Below are 22,989 nucleotides of genomic sequence, written 5' to 3'. Positions count from 1 at the left end.
ATATAAAACACTGTACAGTAAGGTTTCCCTGTTTTCATGGTCTCCATATCCGTGAGGGGATGCCTCTAATACATAAGAAACACTTTACACACTTTACACAAATATTATTTGTACCCCTCCGATAACCTAAATCAGTGGTTCAAAAACTGTGAGCTGTGGCTTACAGGGAGCCAGGTAAACCCAGCAGCGGAGACATGGAATCCTCGCAAAAAACTTGACACCCTCAACAGTGTATAGGATTGTAGCCCTAATAGGGAGCTGCAGCCATTGACCCAGTAGTCAGTGGAGCCACCAGTTGAAAAAGTTTGGGAACCACTGACCTAAATCATGGTTCACTAAGCCCTAAATCATAGTTTCCAAAACCATGGTTCCTAATCATGGTTCACTCTCCACACGCAGTGATAAATATTTAGGGTATGCTCCTGCTGGAAGGCATACCCAGCAAAAAGAAATGATGACCACACCGTGAAGGGATAAAATGGGTTTAGAACAACCTGCCTATGGTGAAGTGCCTTAAGTCTGTAAGACTCACACATTGTGAGTCAGTGAGGAAAAGGTGGTATATTATTATTATTATTTATTATTGGTTCATTCATTTATTCTGTAAGTGAGCATTATGTAACTAGGAAATGATCCAGGACAGAATATTTCCTTATTGTGTTTAAAGTTGGGTTATTTCAAAATGTGTTGTTTGCATGACTAGGTAGATAGGCTAGGTCAAGCCTTTAGAACTATGATTAAAAAAAAAGTTCTGTCATAAAGTTGTCTGAAACTGTCTGTGAATTTTGTATTTTATCTGGTGGAGGGGGGACTGCCTTAGAGCAGTTGGCTTTGATTCTCTACGTCTGTTTACTAATGAATGGTTTGTTTTGTTGCATGACCTGTTTTGCGGTGGAATTCACAACAGAGAGTAAGTGTATTCTCCTTTCTCCCCCCCCCCCACACCTCACCTCTTTTATCTCTTTAATATGGCACATTCTGCAAGTCCACTCTGCTAACATGGTTTCTAGAACCAATTATTCTTTAAAGCAGATTTGCCTTTACCGTCCTTTGTTCACTGCTGTGCTCCATCCAAACGAAGGTTTCTCCTTGGTCTCCATAACATTTACAGGTTTTCAGCATGTTTCTTGAAACCCTGGTAGACTTCATCATCATTCACAAGGATGATTTGCAGGATTGGCTCTTTGTCCTCCTGACACAGTTACTCAAGAAGATGGGAGCTGATTTGCTGGGATCAGTGCAGGCAAAAGTGCAGAAAGCTTTGGATGTAACAAGGTAATGTGTCTGCAAATAGCACTGGATGGCTTGTGAACCTACTTGCAAGATTATTTATTCTTTGCTCAACAAGCATCTTAGCCCTTTTACTTTATATATTTCAAGAGAGAAGCTGTTTATGTTAATAGCTGAAGGAGCCCTGATAGATTATTTTAAAACCAGTCTTGTTTTGGGATTTAACTTATCCCAAAGAGCAGTATCTGATCGACAAGATAAAATAGTGACACGTAATTCTTTTAAGAGACATGCCAGTTTTCAGATGGCTAGGAATTTGGAGTGGGACGGGATCCTCTGTTTAAATTGCGCAGTTTGGTAAATAATCATCAAACGTGGCTATTCAATTTTTTTCTTCTGTTCATGAGCGCTTGCTAAAAGCCCTATCAAAATAACTAAGCGTAGCATGTAGCCTTGCTTGAAGAATATGTGTTTGCATCTAAGAATGGGTATTTTGTTTACATTGTTTTCCAGTTTTCTAATCTGAGGGGCAACCATTGCAGAGTTTTCTTTTCTCCATTCTAGACAGGATGTTGTAGAAAGGATGAGGAAAAAAGAAAAAGGGAACTGTTCAGTCCACCTTCTCCCCTACGTTGGTTGTCGATTACATGCTGCATCTGAATTGCAAGTTGTGTTTAAATCATGCAACTAGTAATGTAATTTGTTGTTGTGACTTTTATCTTTTCTGTGTACCCTAGGGATTCTTTTCCATTTGATCAGCAGTTTAATATCTTGATGAGGTTTATTGTAGATCAGACCCAGACACCAAACCTTAAGGTAAGTAAAACATTAGCAATTTCGTTGGGGAGTGCTTAAGTTTAGGAGTGAAATGTAGCTTAACATTGACTGCAGAGAACTGAGGAAGGTGGCTTTGTCCCAGTGGTTATTTCAAGGGCTTTCAGAAAATATAGTTGATCTCTATAGGAGGTAATAGTCCATATGTTGTTGGGTAGGAGATGGGAAGAATGTTTAGATTTTGGAATTACAGTGTTCTTTCTTTCTTACGCACATATTCTACTCACTCCAGGTGAAAGTGGCCATCCTGAAGTATGTTGAGTCCTTGGCCAGGCAGATGGACCCAACAGATTTTGTAAACTCCAGCGAGGCAAAACTTGCTGTTTCTAGGATTATCACTTGGACAACAGAACCAAAGAGCTCAGATGTGAGAAAGGTGAGTTATAGGGATGAGGCCATGGCCACCACTTGTACATCTGGGTCAAACCTGGATCCCAAGCTGTGTTCCTGATCCTTCAAGGAAAGGGCATCTCATCAAGAACAGGTTAACACACCATTGCCGTTTTAGCAGCATCTCTTTACCACAAGAGCCGTGGTCTCCTATGTGTGTCAGTCAGTTTTTACATGAACTTCTTTCTGTGTTTTTAATGCAGTTGAAAGGCAGGAGAAGACATATTTTAAAACTCAACAGTGTGTCCACAACTAGCATTTAAACTATTAAATAGGCAGAAATGGTTATGTTTAGGTCAGATTTAGTTAACTGTACTAAAAAAATGGCTGTTTTTGTAGGTTAGTAAACTCAGTGGGAATCAAAAGAGCCATGCTGTACACTAGATTAGAAAATGAATGGAACAAAATAGGTCATATAAGTGTATTTTTTCCTAAACCATAACATTTGGACAACTTCTTACCCCTTAAATTTTAATTTATCAAATTAATCCAATAAGTACATTTAGCTTCATATGACTACACAAGAGAGGGTTTGAAATAGTTTGCAAGGAGCTAATTGGCATTCTAGAGATATGTGCTTTGTATGATTACAGTATTGTTTTTTACAGCATTGCTGCAACATATTATTGTGCATACACAGGAAATTACAAATACAGTGGGCCTGCTTTATCCACAGATTCGGGACCCACAAATTTCATTATCTGCAGGTCCCAAACCTGTGGGGTTGGTCCCACATGGACACTCCAGAAGCCACCAGAGCTGTACTTCAGTTGCCTTTGGAGGGTGTTCTGAGGCCGAATGTGGCCTCCAGGGGCCTCAGAACACCTTCTGAGGCCCTCAGGCAGCCTTAGAAGGTTGCTTCTAGTTTTAGGTGATGTTCCAAGGTTTTCTCCGAGAACCAGAAACAACTTTCTAAGGCCTCCCAAAGGCTTTAGAAGTGTTCAGAGGGCCAAGGCTCTCTGGCCCTCAGAGCATCCTCCAGAGGTGACCTGCAGATTTCATCATTTGCAAGGGTTGCTGGAATAGAAACTCCATGTTCAACATGGACCCACCTATATTCTTTCAAGGGAAAATTTTTTTCTTGATGCTTTTGCATTAGATGTCAAAACTTATGTGTCCATAGGTTTAGATCAGTAGTTCCCAAACTGTGTTGGCACCAGCTGGTGGGTCACAACCTGATTTTTTTGGTGGGTCGTCAAAGGTTGATTAAAAGATCAGGTAACTAATTGCCTTAAGCCTTGAAGCTATTCAGAAAACAGATACTTTAGCTGCTAACTGCAAGGAACGGAGCTCCTGCAGTTTGCAAGTATGTGTAAATATAGGGAGAAAAATGTTTGTGTGTCTTTCTTCCTGGTTATTATTACTTATAAATAAAATACTTGTTTCTAGAACTCCTTTTTTAAAAATTCTGGTAAACCTAGGTGGGTCCCAATAGAGTGTCATTTTAAAAAGTGAGTCCTGGTGCTAAAAAGTTTGGGAACCACTGGTTTAGATTATTGTGATTGATCCTTGAACTTCCTTTCCTTTTGCGTATGGTTTTGAGTGAACTTTGGTTTCACATTTTGTCCCAACTCAGGCAACTGTTTTGTTGTACCTATTGTTACTTAAAAAGCCAGGATCTGAAATGGGAATTTGATTTTTGTTTGAACTATGATTAGAATCAACCACAGCTTCCTGAGCCCAGACAGAACGAGAAACCAAGCTATAGTCAAATTGTATGCAAAGGAAAAGAGGAGCCCTAAATACATTCATAATAATTCAAACCAAGATCAGATTCTTATTTCATATCCTGAATTATCTAACGGTTACATGCATTATTTTCAGCCCACCAACAAGGTTCCTGTTAGCGCTTCCTTCTTCCTACCATCATTTGCAGACAGCATAGAGAGAGCTGTGACAGGAGGGTTGCAATCAGGCAGAAATGTTGTATGTGTGATGGGAGAGGGGGAATTTGTGACCCTCTTATAGGGTTTGCTGCTGTTTGCGTTTCTGGTAGCAGCAGTAGCAGCTGGAACCTATCCTCTGCAGATGTGGAGGGATGCCTGTATATTCCACCTTTCTTCCATCATGGACATTGAGACAGCATACATGAAATCTCCAGGTGGTTACCTATCCTGCTTTTTCACCTTTACTTGCTTAGCTTTGGCATGGTGCCTGTTATCACATGTCCTCAGACCATACCGTGGGATCAGTGGAAAGGAAGGGATGCTTTTAACCCTCCTTTCCCTTGCTGATTCCCCCCCCCCTCAAAAAAAAAAAATCTTCTTTCCAGACAAACACCTGCTTTCTTTTTGCATACACACACTCAGTTGGTTTCCAAGGCTGGATATTAGCCCTGCTAGGGGAAAAATTGACGTGGGGTTGCAGGGGAAAATCAATGACTATAGAAAGTGTTCAGCACAAACATAGAAGAATTCTACTCATTTCCTTTGCAAGTGTTTTAAGGCTCATTCACGTTGCTTCAGCAAACATGGGTTTTGGAGCCTGTGATTGCGAGTGTAATATGTGATGCTGCCCTTAGGTTGGTCTGTTAAGCTCAAATGGCGCATTATGTGAAGTTCCATTATTTGTTCTTTACATTTTGTTTTAGCCCAGAACAGCCTAGGCAGACTCACTTGGTAAAACACGCAGGGAGAGGCTGCTTTACCCCTTCACTTCTAGTCATTTTCCTGTGCAAAATCACCCTCTCTAAGTTTCTTTTTCATCAACGAAGGGAAAGATGTGGGGACTCTGTGTCTTTCCCCCCTGTGGGTGAAAGAGCAACTTAGGAAGAATGACTAAGCTGGAAAGTGATCCAAGGATAAATGATATAGCAGCCTCTCTCTGCATGCCTTTCCTCTGCTAAGATTCAGAGCCTACCCAGGCTGTTTGGGGTTTTGAAAAACATCAAGGAAAGAACTGCATGTAACCAATAGTTTGAACCTCAAGCAGCTTTTGTCCTGGCAGTGAAAAAGAACCTTGTGTGTTCAGCAGTAATATTCTTCTGGTTGCCAGATGGAGGCGACAAACAACAAGGGATGACTGTCTCCCTCACGTCCTGCTTCTAAACTTTCCTGGGAAAATGGTCCAGCAAATGCTGGAGACAGAATGCTGGACTAGACAGTACATTGAGTTGATCCAGACAGGAAATCATTATTATGCTCTTACATTGTTGGGTGAAAAATTCAGAACAAGAGAGAAGCTCTTTTCAAAACTTAGCAACAGGAAGAATTAAGTGAATTAGACAGAGGCCTGCTGCAAAGATGCTGAGATTTCAAGGTGGTTTTCATTCTGCTTTTGATCAGGTGCTTGGGGGTTCTTAAGGCTGATATGAAAAGAGGTTCCAGGAGAGGGGTCACTGTTTCTTTTCTGGAAAGAGTTGAAGCTTATGCCTACTTTGAATCTTATACCAAGAGAAGTCACTCTTCATATGCTTAGGAGGACTTTGCTTTATCCCCAAGTTCTAGGACTCAGTCATCATATTGAAAGGAGATGGGCAACCCAATCCTGAGCTGCCTGGCACGCAGGGCTGCAGTGGCGCCAAAAATGGCTGCTGCTGCATCCTGCACACTCAAGACAGCTGCCACCTCCTCCTTAGGAGAAGGGGACTTTTGTCCCCTTCCCTTGGGTAAAGCGAGTAGCCCCGCAATGGGGTTACTTGATTCTACGTCAACCCGAAGGTTGGCGTAGAATCAAGAGCCTCCGTGTTGGGCAGCCAGCCTGACATGGAGGCTCTGGATCCTGTGGAGCTTCGCCTCCCTCCTGCCCCACTCCCTCCCCCAGAATGCCTCCTCTCCGCCTTAGATTGCTGCCTCCCCCATCTCCTCCATCTACCTCTGCACTGCTCGGCTGTCCACATGACCATCAAAGTATGAACCCTATGGGATGTATTAGTGCTAATACTAGTGTATTAGCTAGCTTAGTGCCAGCCTGCACTGGGCCAGTGCTAGGGCCTGCAAATGTGCCTTAAGGCATGTTTGCAACAGTGCGTACCACCGGTGAGTTGGCATGCACTCCATAGGATTGGGCCGTTACAGTGAGCACTGTCATAAATTAAGCCCTTCCTGAGGTCAGTGAAGGAAGGATGAGAGATGGTAATAAAGAATCCGAGAAATTAATCAATTAATTAATGCCCACCCTTCCTCCCACACATTCAGGGCAGCTGACAACATAAACACAATGCAATATACAAAATTAAAATAATAGAACATTAAATATAAAACAAGTAGAAACAATTAAAACATTAGTCCAAACAAGGATATGCTTTCGGGCAGTGGTTCTCTGGGAGAGTTTGAGAGCTAGTAAGTCTTTGCAGGGGTGGGGGGAGGAGGCAGCGGAGGCGGGGGGAAGGCAGCGGAGGAGGCAGCGGCGTGATCCCCAGGATTGCGCTGCTCAGGGGGCTGCACTTACTCGAGCCTCCTGCAGCCTCCCTGGGGTGCGGGGAGCCCGGTGCAACTTCTGGCAGGCTTCCACTTTAGCGGGGGTGGGGTGCGATCGCTCCGCATCCACTTTCCCTGCTGCGGGGAGCCCTGCCAGAAGTTGTGCCGGGCTCCCCGCACCCCAGGGAGGCTGCAGGAGGCTTGAGTAAGTGCACCCAAGCCCCTGCAGCCCCCTGAGCAGCGCAATCCTGGGGATTGCGCCGCTGCCTTTCCCCCACCTCTAGGCTGTTCCCGCCCCTTAAGGGGACAGAGACCAGGGCCTCAGGCTGGGGTGTTGTGACTCCCCAGTTTGAATAGCACTGCTTTAGGGAAACAAATTGGGACATTGTAAAACTATCAGTTTATATCAGCTTGCATTGCACTGTACTTGGAAACAACTTTTAAAACATCTTTAAAATATCTCTTGTTAGTATTTGAAAGGTGTTTAGTTAAATGACATTAGAATCTAAAGATCTTTTTGTTCTTGGCCTTGTTTCCAAAACAGTGGCCATAATTTTTTGTTTGTTATGATTAAGAAACTCAAGAGCTACCTTGGCCAGTTCATCTGTTTTAACTTCTGCAAATAATAGATGTTTTAATCGGATGAGCTTTTCAGAACGGACAAAAGAAAGTACTTCTTGCACAACCCATAATTAATTTATGTAATTCACTGCTACAAGTTGTGAGGATGGCCAGTAGTTTAGATGACTGTTTTTTAAAGGATTAGGCAATTTAATGAAGAATAGGTCTATAAACAATTATGAGTCATAACTAAACTGAATATAGTATTGGTTGGGTGATGTATGTCTCTAAAGCAAGTCGTTTCCTTAGCCTTTCAGCTTTCAGATTACGAGGCCTAAACTGAACCTGGCAAAAGGTACAGGTATATGCCAGAACTTCTTATGTGGGTAAAAATGTCTGCTTGCACTATTGCAGTGAAAGTCAGCTATCAGCTACCTGATCAGCTATTTCATATAAATGTGTGGTGATCCTAGTAATGCCACAAGTTGATTTGCTGCTGCTTTGCTGTCTTAGAAGTCTTACAATTTGCATTAACCTAGCTCTTGCCTAATACTGTGACATCCTTAAAGCCCACTTACTCTGGAGCAGGACAGTGATTCCTGAGCCAAGTGACTTGAGCAAGTCACCCGCTCTTTCTGTTTCAGATAAAGCGCAAAAAGTAATATTCAACTATGGCCATTACTGGTAATTATTACTATCTGAGGATACTTTTAAGGCTTTTGAATGCTGCACGAATGGTTGAAGAATTTGGAAAACATTATATGACACTAAAAGATTAGATGAGAGCCCAGGCAAAACTGGAGCTAAAGATCTTGGTGATGATCAGGCTATTAAATTTTTTTATGTTGGTTTCAAATTGGAGAAGTACCAGTTGCTTTGAAAACACATCTCTGGCCAGAAACTACAATACTCAACTAAAGCGCATTTAGGTATTGGTCACTGAAAATCTTGTGCTTGCTTATAATAAATCCTGTTCCCTTTCCTGTTTGTTGAATTCAGACCATGCATAGTTGGGTAGGTGAGGATATGTCAGCTAGACCAACAGCAGCATCGTCAGGTCCTGGAGAAGGAAACTTGGAAGAGAAGTGTAAACAGGTAGACTAAAAGTGTAGTGTACACTAATCTTAAGACATCACTGTCTGTTTTGCAGTTTAGAGTTCTAATCTGGTCTAGATCTGTGGAGAGAAACAGAATGAGGACCTGAAACAAAATGCAGTGCTGATTGTTTGTGTATGTGCAATAACTTAATATATGTCTTCTTTCACTACTGTTTGAATTAGTTGTCTGATTAGAACAGGACAAATAAGAGTCTATCATTAATTGCAATACCTGATGAGTTGACAACTCAAGGTGAAGTAGAATATGACCAAAAGCTCCCAACCCAAAGTTGGGGTGTGCCTTCTGTCTCACCTGCACACAAAATATGCTCCTTGGTAATTAGTCCAACATGACTTCTTCCTGTTACAGGAGACAAAGGATGTCCATATACAAAGATGGACAACTCTAGCTGTACTAAAGTGCTCATGCCCTTTTCCTCTGGGTTTTGTGGAATGACATGTCCAATTGGGCCCTTTGAGTGAGAGACTTCTGAGTTAACCTGGAGGCCAGTGAAATATTCCTGAAGGAAATAATCCTGCACCAGAAACTGACAGGAGCCATTTTAGAAACACTGGTTGAGCTGAAAAAGAATACAAGGGCAGTGGCTGCCCTCTGGCCCTAATCTTGCTCAGGAATTGCCTGAGTTATTAATTTATAGTTTCATGCCTTGCTTGCCTTTCGATTATATTGATGCACAAGGCAGTTTACAATAGTAGGGAAAAAACCCAGGAACCCTTTAATCCTTGCTTGTGCCCCCACACTTTCTCCTAGCCTTGGGCAACTGGTAGTTGGTGAAGAGTTATTTTCAGGCAGGGAAAGCAAACTTTCTGCAGCTTCTCCATTCTGAGATTGTTGGTAGGAGCCAGGGTTATATTCCCATTGCCCTAGCATTCATTCTGGGTGATATGGGGGTGCAACCTCTCAGAGGCCCTTTGCTTGATGGCTGAGGTCAGAGGATTTTTCGTCTCACTTCTTCAGTCCCTGGGCACCTGTCAGATGGAGCAAAGTTCTTGGTGGACAGGGAGGGAGCAGGAGACAAGCTGTTTGAAGATTCTGCATTCTCTGGCCAATGGTGGGGGGCAGTCTGATCTTTCCCTTTCTAGGGCATTCAGTGTCAGAGAAAGTGGGTACAACTTTTCAGGGGCTCTTAGTCCTCTGGGTCAGAAAGAACAGGCACTTAAAAAATAGGATAGGGACCTGAAAATATGGAATGTACACTTTGCTTGTGCACAGGATAAACCTGAGATTTGCTTGCCCAGTTGCACTACTGACTTGCATGTCAGTTTCTCTTAACTAAACTAATTCATGTGCTGGAATCTGCATGATTTTTCTGAGTGCTCATCTATTATGGCATGATTCTCCACTTTTCATCTTGTTCATAGTGTTGAGTATTCTTTTCTTGGGCCTTTGATTTATGATAATATTTTCAGTTCTGAGAATGTTATTTTGATTATCATTCTGAAGTTCTGTGGAGCAGGATGGACAGATACATTCTCTGCCCTGCTGGAAGATATTGTAGACAGAAGGAGGGGCTAATTCATATTTTCCAAAAAGGGTCGTATCCAACAGAAATAGTTTTCTCCCTCTTTTTCAGGTCTAGCATTTTGGTTTTGACTGACAATATTTAGTAATTGGGAAAGGATCTTTGTTTAAAGGCTGAATCCCCCCACATTTTCACACAGCCTGTGTTAGCCCCTGTTCAGTCTCTGATGAGTCATACCCAGGACTGACTTTGTCTCATAGGTAAATAGATTGCAAGAGAATTGGAAGACGACTTCAGCTGTGGATATTTTTTGTTTGTTTATGCACTAATGTCAGCACCTGCTTGCAAAGGATACCAATATGCCCATGTTTACTGAATACATACAACAGAAAATCGACTTGTCTTAGGCAGATGTTAACTGATCATACAGTCACAGATATTGTAGTCAAAATTGACAGTTAATAATCTGAAACAGTGGAAGAGTTTAACAGCACAATCCTATGCATGCCTGCTCAGACATAAATCCCACTTGTTCAGGTAAGTCTGTATAAGATTGCAGCCATGTTGTCCTTACAACAGTGAATTTGTGATGGATCTATACAAATTAGGTTTAGTCTTCAAATGAGATTGGTTCTCCGACTTCATGAATGAAGCATACGAAATGGGTGACAGGTCAGCATCCACTGGAGTATGGAACACAGCATGCAGATCAAGAACTTAGCTTTATAAAAGTCTTCCATGTTTTGGCAGGGATCAGTCAGTTTCTGGAAGAGTATCTCATGTTGTTGCTGTATATGTGGACTACTTTTAGGGGAATTTATATATTCAGTATGGATTCTTTTCTGTATAGATCTTTAAGTTGGATCGAGCAAAGGCAATTCCTGGATTCATAAACTATAAGGCTCCATAACTGAAACATGAGTCATTTCTATAAGACTTTGGGAAGTGGCTTCTTGTCTTTTCCAGTGATTCTTGCAGTATCTTAGACTAGAGCAGTGGTTTTCAAACTCTTGTGGAGAGTTTGAGGCACCATAAGTGCTTGCGAGGGTGGGGGGGAGGTAGCGGCGTGATCCCCAGGATCGCGCCACTCAGGGGGCTACAGGGGCTTGGGTGCACTTATTGAAGCCTCCTGCAGCCTCCCTAGGGTGTGGGGAGCCCAATGTGAACCTTTGGCAGGGCTCCCCGCAGCAGTGAATGTGAAAGCGAAGTGATTGCGCTCCGCTAAAGCGGAAGTGTATTGCATCATCTGTATTGCATTGTTGCAAATTAGGAATGTATGGTGATGTTCTGGATGCAATCCACATCTGAGTGAAGTCTGTGGCAAAACACTTGTTCATTTTAATCTGCCTCCCTAGTGGGACATAGGTTAAAACCAGGTTTTGGTGGAAGTTCTGACTAGTATTTTTTTTTCTTCCTAGGCAGCACAAATAGTCCTCATTTCTCTGTTTGAACTGAACACGCCTGAGTTTACCATGTTACTTGGTGCCTTGCCAAAAACATTCCAGGATGGTGCTACCAGGCTACTACACAACCACCTCAAGAACTCCAGTAACACTAGTGTGGTGAGACTGTTGTACAGCTATTTCCTAGTAAACAACTGGACACCTTAAGTGCTCTGTGACCTGTTGATATGGGTAGTGGTAGTCTGTGCTAAAAACCTGCAGCCTTTGGAAAAAGTAGGTGCTGATGTTTCAAATGCACTTAAAGCCTTTGCAGCAGTTGTTGTATGATTTTATGACAGCCTAGAGCTTTGCAAATGTGACTATCCTGAAACTAGAAAATGATAGAAGTTGTTGATATTTGATCAAGTGAATGCTTGTGCTTAATTGTCAAACCAGATGTCCCAATGGATTCTACTTACGTTGCATGGCTCATAAATTAGCACAAAATAATTCCATACTTGGTTTTCTCCTCTTCCTCTGGCATATGCTGTTTGCTTCCTTATCCTTCTCTTCTTGCTTGTGTACTAGGGTTCTCCTAGCAATACAGTTGGACGAACTCCTTCACGACACCCCAGCAACAGAACCAGTCCCTTAACTTCACCTACCAACTGTTCTTATGGAGGACTATCTCCAAGGTAAAACTGTAGCTTAATTATAAGGTTGACATAGTTCTGAAAGGCCTTCTGCATAAAATGTGTTTGTCTAGAATATGTCTTTCCAAGAACAATACAGGCAATGGTTTCACATGGGAGGCACATTTGCTCATCTTTGAAATCGGACCAGAAAATGAAACTCATCTGTACCTTAGCAAAACCTACATTTATCCTCTTCTGCCAGCTTCTACATGGATTACTAATTGTTTATTTTTAAGATCATTTTTAAGGGGTGGAGGCAGATATGAAAGTGTCTGCAGTTTTTAGTTATAAACACGAGCACGCACATGTACACTTAAACATGCATCACACTCTGTTCATAGAAAAGTTTGGTTGATACATTTCTCCTACTTGGCTGTAAACTCAAGTGATCGTTGTGAACTGCTTTTAATTTGTGTATTGTTTCTTAATAGAAAATCTAGAAAAGGAGGAGCAAGGTTTGAAAGAATGTTGTCAGTAAACAGGAGAGTATTGTACTGGTCTTGTTTGTTTATTTTTATAAAGGTTTACAGTAATTATATTCACATAATACAAGAGGAGAGATAAGATAGATAGGAAGTTTTGAATGTGCAGTCTTCTCAGAAGTGGTACGTGTGGATGTGTTGGCTGCAGGGAGAGTGAAGGTAGAATTGTCAGGTAGATTACAATCAAACATTTATTGCACATTCTTGCCTCAGTCCAGAGCCAGTAGCATCAATCCTTCAAGCTGAACAGTGTCATGAGTTTTGCTGAAGGGCATAGCTTTTTGCAACTGGGGGAGTAGCTCACAGTCTTTAACACACACATAAGCACAAGTGTGTAGAAAAGGTCTTGGATGGTGAGAACTTTGCAGATAGAAAGGTAGTCTTGTTAGTGTTCTTGACTAATAAAAAAAAGAACTTGTCACTTTATTTTGTGACTTAAGTACTTTATTAGTCACAATTGACTTTATGAGTGTTTCTGTGCCTGGAGCGATACAGTGAAGAAATGTTCAGTCTTTATAAAGATGACTAATTATAAAATATAACTTGGTTAAAATTACATAGTGGCATGGGCACCAGGGGCAAAATTTATGCCTTGGCTTCCTCAGAAGGAAACTGCTTGAACCATTCACTAATGAGGCTATGCTGTATCTCCTAAACTAGACATGTTAGGACAAAACTGATGTCATTTTTGGAATTGGCAGCCCTAATTCATATAATACCACCATAAATTTTTTTTTAAATTTCCTGATCCTCAATTTTGCAGACCTATGTTATGTAAACATGTGATAATTTACATGATTTATTCATTTAAGAAAAATTGAATTTGTTTTCCAGAGTTGTCTGGCAAAATGGGATAGTTAAAAGCAACTTGTGGCTGTATTAGTTCCTTGTTCAAAAACTGGAGTAAGGTAGGGGATTATACAGGTTATTGCAGCTTCTTTCCTAACCAAACCTTGCCCATAGGGCCAGCCCGCTAGTGAGCCCTGGTGATCCAACAGCAGAAGATGGCCACTAACACACCTAGCCAGCTCTGTGTCTTGGCGTGTCCCCTACTGCTGCAGTGGAGATTGTCCTAGGACAATTGAACAAGGAGGAGGAGGAGGATGCAACATCTGTTGCAGAACCCAGTCAGTTTATCAGAAGGAAAGTGCTGAGGAGGAAGGTCCTGGATGGCTGATCTCTTCAGAGTCAGAGAGAAATATCTAGGAAGTTGATTAGCAAGGAAGGGGATCCAGGGAAACTTTAATCCTCTCCCCATGGATTATCTGAGGCACTAAGACAGTGGTGACAGTGGAAGACCAACAAGACGGCAGACTGGTTTGAAGCCCACTCTGAGGAGTTGACACCAGTCATTGAGGAAAAGAGGAGAGCTCAAGCAGCACACAAGGCCTGTCCCAGTGAGCGCAACCTGCAGGTCCTCCGAGCTGCTCGCAGCAAAGTCCAGCAGACTGCCAGGAGATGTGCTAACGACTACTGGCTTCAGCTCTGCTCCCAGATACAGGTAGCAGCTGACACAGGCAACATCAAGGGGATGTATAACGGTATCAAGCAGGCCCTAGGTCCAACACAGAAGAAAATTGCCCCTCTGAAGTCTGCCACAGACGAGGTCTTCCAGGATCGGGCGCAGCAGATGGAACGCTGGGTGCAGCACTACTCTGAGCTATATTCCAGAAAAAATGTAGTCACCGAAGAAGTGCTGAACAACATTGAGTGCCTGCCTTTGCTGGAGGAGCTTGACAGTGAACCAACCCTAGAAGAACTTCACGTGGCCCTGGACTCCCTTGCCTTTGGCAAGGCACCTGGAAAAGACAGCATCCCTGCTGAAGTCCTAAAGTGCTGCAAAGAGATCATCGTCACTGAGCTGCATGAAATCCTCTGTCTCTGCTGGAGAGAAGGTGAAGTACCTCAAGACATGAGGGATGCAAACATCATCACGTTGTACAAGAACAAAAGTGACAGGGGTGACTGCAACAACTACCATGGCATCTCTCTCCTTAGTGTTGTAGGAAAGTTGTTTGCCCGAGTTGCACTAAAGAGGCTCCAGGTACTTGCAGAGAGTGTTTATCCAGAATCACAGTGCGAATTCCGAGCCAACAGGTCCACCACTGATATGGTATTCTCCCTTAGACAACTGCAGGAGAAATGCAGGGAACAACGACAGCCACTCTTTATAGCCTTCATAGATCTCACGAAGGCTTTCGACCTGGTCAGCAGGGACGGCCTCTTCAAGATTCTCCCCAAGATCGGATGTCCACCCAGGCTCCTCAGCATCATCAGATCCTTCCACAAGGACATGAAGGGCACTGTTGTCTTTGATGGCTCCACATCACACCCCTTTGACATCCGAAGCGGTGTGAAGCAGGGCTGTGTTCTTGCACCAACCTTGTTTGGGATTTTCTTCGCTGTCCTGCTGAAGCAGGCCTTTGGAACTGCAACAGAAAGCATCTATCTCCGGACCAGATCAGATGGAAAGCTCTTCAACCTCTCCAGACTGAGAGCAGTCCAAAGTCCAGCTGAAATGTCTTTGTGACTTCCTCTTTGCCGACAATGCAGCTGTCACTACCCACTCTGCCAAAGATCTCCAGCAGCTCATGGATCGTTTTAGCAAGGCCTGCCAAGATTTTGGATTGACGATCAGCCTGAAGAAAACACAGGTCATGGTTCAGGATGTGGACTCACCTCCCTGCATTACAATCTCTGCGCATGAACTGGAGGTTGTCCATGACTTTGTGTACCTTGGCTCAACGATCTCCGACACTCTTTCTCTCGATACTGAGCTAAACAAACGCATCGGTAAAGCAGTTACCATGTTTTCCAGATTCACAAAGAGAGTCTGGTCCAACAAGAAGCTGACAGAACATACCAAGATCCAGTTCTACAGAACTTGCGTCCTGAGTACACTTCTGTACTGCAGCGAGTCATGGACTCTCCGCTCACAACAGGAGAGGAAACTGAACGCTTTCCACATGCGCTGCCTCCGACGCATTCTCGGCATCACCTGGCAGGACAAAGTTCCTAACAACACAGTCCTGGAATGTGCTGGAATCCCTAGCATGTATGCACTGCTGAAACAGAGACACCTGCGTTGGCTCGGTCATGTCGTGAGAATGGATGATGGCCGGATCCCAAAGGATCTCCTCTATGGTGAACTCGTGCAAGGAAAGTGCCCTACAGGTAGATCATATCTGTGATACAAGGACATCTGCAAGAGGGATCTGAAGGCCTTAGGGATGGACCTCAACAAGTGGGAAACCCTGGCCTCTGAGCGGTCCGCTTGGAGGCAGGCTGTGCAGCATGGCCTTTCCCAGTTTGAAGAGACACTTTGCCAGCAGTCTGAGGCAAAGAGGCAAAGAAGGAAGGCCCATAGCCAGGGAGACAGACTTGCTCCCGTTGTGGAAGGGATTGTCACTCCCGGATTGGCCTTTTCAGCCACACTAGACGCTGTGCCAGAACCACCTTTCAGAGCACGATACCATAGTCTTTCGAGACTGAAGGTTGCCAATAATACAAGACAGTGGTTCTCAGGCTGGTGGATCGCAACCCACCAGCCTGGGAAGCCTTGTCTCTGCCCCCTTAAAGGGCAGGCTGGTGGGATGGTGGCGATGCAGGCCCCACAATCACACTCCTGCTGGGGACAGAAGGGTTTTTTTACATACTACAGCCAGCACTAGCCTCTAGGGGTGTGGAGAGACTCGCGGACCCCTCTGCAGGGCTCCCTGTACCTTGAAACCGGAAGTGGGTCATGTTTACTGTTTTTAGCTTTTCCGATCAATGTGGAGTCCTGCAAAGCTCTGCACACCCCCTACTCCCTGGGAGACCAGTGCTGGCTGTAACAAAAAAAACCCCAAACCTTCTGTCCCTGGCAGTGGTGCAATGGTGTCACTGCCATCCCCCTGCCCCCACAAAGACTTAAAGCAGTTCCTGAACTCCTTGGGAATACCACTGCAGTAAGAGAAGAGAATAGGAAGGACTGATAAGCAAGGTTTGATCAGCTAGGTGGAAGATCCTAGGTAAGGGGCCTCATTTCTCCTAGCTATCTTCTGATTCACTTTGGGGAGTTTAGGATCTAGACACCCCACACCAACACATAGTCTTGCTCTCTACCCTGCATATCTGCTGCTGAATGAGGAGGCAGCAGAGGCAAAGGAAGCAAAAAGGAGGAACCCACTGTAGTTGTGGGGGACTTGGCACACTCTGCACACAGAGTGGGAAGGTAGGAAAAGGGAGGCAGCACTTTGCCCCAGGGACTCAGGTGCCATAGGAGCAAGAACCGAAACTATTTGCTTAGCTCCTCTGTCAGTCAAGCTGCAAAAATTTCACAGAAATGTCCATTGTTTTTGCAGCTGTTGAGGGCTAAAAACGTGGCAGGGGAAGGATACAAGTCATAGTGGGAAGTTATCAAGATGCCAACTCCTGAACCAGATACTGTGTTTGATGTTTACACAATGTTTGCCATAGAACAAACCCACAATCATAATGATGTATTGCAATGAATTTGGACATGTTAAGTATCCAAAACGCACACTTATCTAATGCATAAAGAAGACTTGCATTGCTAGAAATGAAAGGGAAAAAGAACATATGGGCAGTATTGATCTTCTGTCATGAATTGGTTCTGCCATCCTGTTCCAAACAGTTAAAAAAAGAAAGATGTGCTCTCCTGATTCTCTGTATTCACGTATGATACTGCTGCACCCAAGAGGTGGTATTTTAGTGAAGTATTTTATTGATTTTGTTCTGGACTCATACCAGCAGATAGATGTCTCCTAGATGAATGGCATGGAAAATCCTGTACACTTTTGTCTCTGTATGACTTTAGAGTGCAGGTTCTAGACTCTGATTTCATGTAGTGTCTGTTTCAATTACTCTATGCTTGATTTTTGTTCTTCTTTCTAAATTATGTCCAGTACTATTCACTGCTTTTCATACTTTATTTGCTTGCTTTGCTACCCAGTATTCATACAAATTGTCTTCAGTGTTCTTATTTGATCACTTTAATGGTCCTTGGTAGTGTTGCATCTTGTGGTTTTCAAGGAAAACAACAGGAGGCATTTTTCATTTTATATCTTTATTCAAAAGGGATCTGTGTGGAGTAATTCCTGCTGTTTGTTTTTTTTTAAAGTCCTGTATTGATTTTGTTCCTTTTACAATATTGATTCTTCCTAATTTTCATGTTGTTCTTAGTTCCCAAACACTTTAGCGTCAGGACCCAATGAAACACAATCGGGACCCATCTAGGCGTATGAGACTATTGGGAAAAAAGATCTAAAAATATTTACTTTTTCATTTCTTTATTTACTTTTTATTTCTCTTTTGGGAGCTGAGCTTTTTGCAGAGCAATTAGCAGCTATTTGACTTTTGAATAGCCTCAGGGACTGAGACAATTAGTTATCTGATCTTTCCATCACCTGTGTTTTCATTGGAGGCTCTGCCCAGTGCTATGGGACCCATTAAAAATCAGGTTGCGACCCACAATTTGGGAGCCCCTGTCATAGGGCGTTGTTTGTGATGTTCCTATCCACCCCTGAACCATAAACCTCCCTAAGCAAGAGCTGTCTGTTGGATCCCACCTCTTTCCTTACTGTCTTGAAACCAACTGGTATGATATTATCTGCCAGTCCTTGTCATATCAGCTTCTCCTAAATGTATTGGAACCAGTCCATATTCCAGTAAATTTTGTCAAGTGCCACTGACAAGCACCTTGTTCTCCTGTTGATGAATACCCTGATGCAGCTGTTGATGAATACCCTGATGTCCTTCTCAGTCCACAGTGGGCTTCTTAGATGGTGAGGAAGCATCCTGCTGCTGAGAGGAATAGCTTCAGCCATGGAGATATTGCTTCCTTTCATTCAGACCAAAGGTGAAGATCAATGGCAAAGGTCAAAATTTTCAGAACTTTAATTGGTCCACATCCTCTCCTACTTGCTCATAGTAAAGAGGTGGAGATGGCTGCCTTTTAAAGCCGGAACCAGAGTCTCTAGTGAAGGACTTCCCAGGAGGACAGTATAAGGCATTATCTCAAAAACCCACATGGAGACATCAGAACTCACAGATTAGGAAGGCATTGTGTGGCAAAGACATACATGTATGCGTCACTTAACGATGTGGATGCATTCTCTGATCCACGTTAAGTGAAGGGAGCAGCACCGCAGGTTTCTCAGTTTCCTCCTCAGAAGCCGTAGCCTGATCCTTCCCCTCTCTAACCCCCTGCACCTTGTAAAGTCTCCTTTCCTCCTCCTGAATGCTGAAACAGAACCACTGAACTCCTTCTTGCCTAGAATGTCCTGTTGAACACAATTCTTTGACATCCAAGATCGGCAGAAGTGGGGCATGTGCTGAATGGCAGCAAGAGGTCACACACACCTCACTTTCACATATCTCGGAGATCAAAGGATTGCATTCACAACGCTCTGGCCAAGTGAGAGTTTAGTGGTTACGCTTCAGCTATCTGGAGGAGGAAAAGGCAACCTCCACAGGAGACTTTGCAAGGTGCATGGAGGTTAGAGAGGGGAAAGGAACTGCTGTCGTATATGCGGTTACTTGATCGGTTTGTCAGTAAGTGACTCACACCTGCATTTGGATATTCAGAATACCCACCAGATAAGGAAACCCATATGAGGAAAATTACCACATGAATTTCTGCATGTCTGATTTGATCCAAAGTCTCCATTTCCAGCTGAGTATAACAGAGGTGGCCTTTTGAAACAAAAGGTAGAATTATTTGAATTTCAGTTTCTGGGAGTGCAGCCAAGCACCTTTTTAGAAACCTTGTCCCGCTAGGCATCTTTTTGAAAAGGAAGCTTCAACACAGCATTCGAGTTCACTGTGTCATTTCTTTTATAAACCTTTGACACTGTGTCATTATGAACTTTTGTTCTTGTGTAAAATTCAGTATTTGTACCAAAATTAAGGGCTTCCCTGGCCCTTGTAATTCTTTTTAAAGGCATAAAAACGGCACATCTGGTTTTGCCAAAAAACCATGTCGTGTTTTTTCATTGTAAGAGCCATTCTGAGGCCCACAGAAGCCACAGTTGGACACACACAGCCTCTGTGGGGCTCAGAAGAGCCTCTGGAGGTGAGGGGGGCATCGCTCCCCTCTCCTCCAGAGGATACAGGGCACGCAGGGGTGCATCCCCAGTATCCATGGTATCCTGTATCTGCGTAGGGTTCCAAAACAGAACAACTGCAGATACTGGGACACACCTGTATATATTATAGCCATTGAGGGTTTTATTCCATATGCATTACCATTGTGGGAAATAAAACAAGTGCTCTTAGACATTTGTAAAATGCAAATTGTTACCCTAGAGCATGAAATCATTTGGTTTTCAAAGATTTTCAAAAGCTTATCAATTGGTTGTACCGTTTTGTTAAATATGGTATTGTGCAATCAAATACAGTATATATTCTACAGTGTGTTCTGTAGAAACATCTGTAAAGCTGTCATCGACAAGCAACCTTAAACTCTCCTTGCCAGCTTTATTTTTGGACATAATGTTTATTCTTGTGAAATGAAGTCCGTTTTGTTTTAAATCTTGGTCAAGGCTTCGAAATCCCACATATACATATTGACTCATGCTATTAAGATACAGAATTTAGGAATTAAAACATTTATATTCCACTGTTGTATTGAAGGCCCCCCCCAGGCAGCTATAATGCATTTTTGCATCAGATCAAGAGATCTGTTTACCTTTTATATACCTTAAATCTATGAACCTGATTTGAGGGCAGTGACCCAGTGGGGAGAAAAAAAATTAGTGATGTTGAGTTGTTGTTTTGATAAAGATACTTCTGTTATTCTAATCATCTATTTCCCACAAATATAAGTTTGTTTTGCATCCAGATTATTCAGTTAGGTTAAATTTCTGACCAGCTTCTTGTTTGTCTAACATGTTATCAGAATTTATCAGGATATCACTCAGAATATTCTGACTCAGATTCCCTTTTCTGGTTTTCAGTCAAGTGCTACTTTTTCCTAGTGCTTCTGTTAAAACATCTTTTCCATTTTTCACATTCGTGCTCAGAAATACCCACTGCATTTGTGAGTCGCTTTCCTGTTTGCTTAGTAGCTGTGCTTTTTTTCTTGTTAATTATTTTGCTGCTCTCTGCTTAAGATTTTTTTAAAATTAATTTCAAGAACTATGTTAGAAAGCTCACTTAGGAATACAAGCTTGAAAAGTGCTGAATGGATGAAATGTGGTAGTGAGATGAATGTCTTTAATTTGCACTGAGCATGCAGTGCTTTTGAGTTTTAAACAGACATTTCCTGGGAGCACTCTTAACAGATTAGACCTCTTCAGTTTTGAAATGTGCTTGTCCTGCCAGGATGTTACATTTTGGGATTATAAATTTATCTGTTTGGGAGTTCTATAAACTGATAGGATAGATGTTGGCCCATTATAATTGATTTCCCATTAAAATTGGGGTTGCATGATTTTGGATGATCACTTCACAGGTAGGTGAGACTTGAATTTGGGGCATTACTTCCCTTGTTTTTCTTCTTTCATGAAGCAGGATCTTGCAAACAATTTCACTTTCTATCTTTTGTTCCTTGAGTGACTTCCTGACGCTGCTTAGAGAGACACTGCTATATGACATGCAGTAGAGTTATTTCAGACTTCTCATTTCCAGTCTTGCAGCATTTTTCCTTTATTTTTGCACCAACGTGATCTTTGCCTATACAATGTACTTAAAACTCAATAGAAACAAAGTGACAAACTGAATACTCCAGCAACTGTAGAAATAAGGACTATCCAGAGGTGTATAGCCCATTGTGTGTGGGGAGGATGGGGGCAGTACCCCAACAATGTTACCCAGCCTTCTCTAGCCTAAGTCTTCATGGCCATTAGCAAATGGGTGGATTTAGAGATTGAGCTACCCAAATATCAAACCTCAGTTTCTAAGTGTGCTCCTAACCATGATTGCAAACTGTGGTGTAGAGTGAACTGTGGTTTTAATATTGATGGAGAACCTGCACTATGGTTAACTGAAAAATGTGGGGAAAATTGAGCATGAGGGAAAGAAAAGAAAGAGAAAGGAGTGTGTAAGTTCATGAGACCTCCTGATCTGCTACTATAATTGGAAGACTGGACTGTTACATTAGTAGATTTTTGTGTCTTCTCTCTTCCGACCTTTAAAGCACATGAGGTATGGAAATGCATGCTGCAATCTTCTTGAAATTTTGAGTCCTAATAATATATGTACAGTCAGTTTACCTCTTACACAAGGGTTGGATTCTGAACTAATGCATAAGGCAAAAATATACATATAGTCAAAATTATCTTTAAATCCAAAAAATACATATTGTCTCTTTAAAAACTAAAATTGCTCTGTGAGAGACACATGGGAACTGAACTGACCGAGGGAGCAGCAAATTCATTCTCACATCGCAGACTCCAGAGCATATTTCCCACTGAGTGAAATGGTGGGTGGAATCCCCCACATTATTTTTGTGGTTATTTGTCTCTCTTTCTCTCTTTTGTCAAGAGCGTATTTGAACTTGCTCAAGTAAAACTTGAACTTGCTCATGCACTTACGATGAGAGCTGACTGACTGGTATATGAAAAGAAAAAAGAGCTGTCTGGTTTTTTTCTCAGCTGTCCTGAGAGGACAGCCCTATTTTCCATGATCAATCCAAACCTGTTTGTGATACTGCTCATATGGAAGGTGTATTTAAAGAGATAAATACTGACATGGAGTGGAGTCGATTAGATAACTGCCAAACCATGAGTATAGTTACAAGAAGATCTCGCTGGTGTCCATAAGCATTTGCTATTCATTTGGTTAAATAATATGAAGAAATCTTTCTCCTGCTCCTTGTACGTGTGCACTTAGAATCGATTGGCCATCACAAAGCAGCAAGTTGTGAAACTCTTTGGAATCCTAAGTTCTGTTACCAGAGTCTTAAATTGGAATTTGTTCTAGATGCTTATTCAAAACGGAACCATGACAGTTAATGATATGAGTGGAAACCACCCCCAGAAACGGCCAGTGGGCAGATGTTCATTTATATTGATTACAGGATATCATCGTTGTTATTTATCTTGAAATATGCAAATTGAAACTAAACTCTCCAAATTATAGTGTGTTGTTGGTAGGGAAGACATTACTAAAGACATTACATGGAGTATTCCTTCCAGTCTGATTTGTTTCTATTAAGTTACTCTTGCTGAGAAAGCATGAAAACACTCAGCCACTCAGATTATAGTTTTCTTTTCTCCTCTTCTTTCTGTTTTCCCCCCCCTTTCTCTTTTTTCTTTCTTCCTCTAATCACTGCAGTCGTTTCTGGGGTTGGAGTGCAGATGGGCTGTCGAAGCACCCCCCTCCCCTTTTTCAGCCTAACTCCATCCCCGCTGCTCCTTCTCACAAGACTTTCAGGCGCTCTTACTCTCCCAGGTAACAAACTACCTGTTAATCCAACTCGTCTGAGGTGTCACAATGTTATGTACCTTTGGCTCAATAGAGTGCTTTCAAACA

General features: G+C 42.5%; 1 protein-coding gene across 6 annotated transcripts in view; it reads left to right on the top strand.

The window, feature by feature from the left end:
• CLASP1 (cytoplasmic linker associated protein 1) overlaps positions 1–22,989 on the top strand; it is a 213,446-nt gene that overhangs the window by 151,005 nt on the left and 39,452 nt on the right. For 3 of the 6 annotated variants that reach the window (XM_066611747.1, XM_066611746.1, XM_066611750.1), the window contains 6 exons: positions 1,112–1,275; positions 1,968–2,046; positions 2,297–2,440; positions 8,373–8,468; positions 11,373–11,516; positions 11,925–12,031. In XM_066611747.1, coding sequence (XP_066467844.1) covers positions 1,112–1,275; positions 1,968–2,046; positions 2,297–2,440; positions 8,373–8,468; positions 11,373–11,516; positions 11,925–12,031 — 734 coding nt within the window. The remainder of the gene's footprint in view (positions 1–1,111; positions 1,276–1,967; positions 2,047–2,296; positions 2,441–8,372; positions 8,469–11,372; positions 11,517–11,924; positions 12,032–22,989) is intronic. The other 3 variants (XM_066611749.1, XM_066611748.1, XM_066611752.1) reach the window with 1 other exon arrangement.

Source organism: Tiliqua scincoides, chromosome 1 (genome assembly GCF_035046505.1).
Source record: "Tiliqua scincoides isolate rTilSci1 chromosome 1, rTilSci1.hap2, whole genome shotgun sequence".
NCBI lineage: Eukaryota > Metazoa > Chordata > Lepidosauria > Squamata > Scincidae > Tiliqua > Tiliqua scincoides.
Note: the sequence above shows the minus strand (reverse complement) of the source record. Positions and strands in the feature narration are given on the sequence as shown.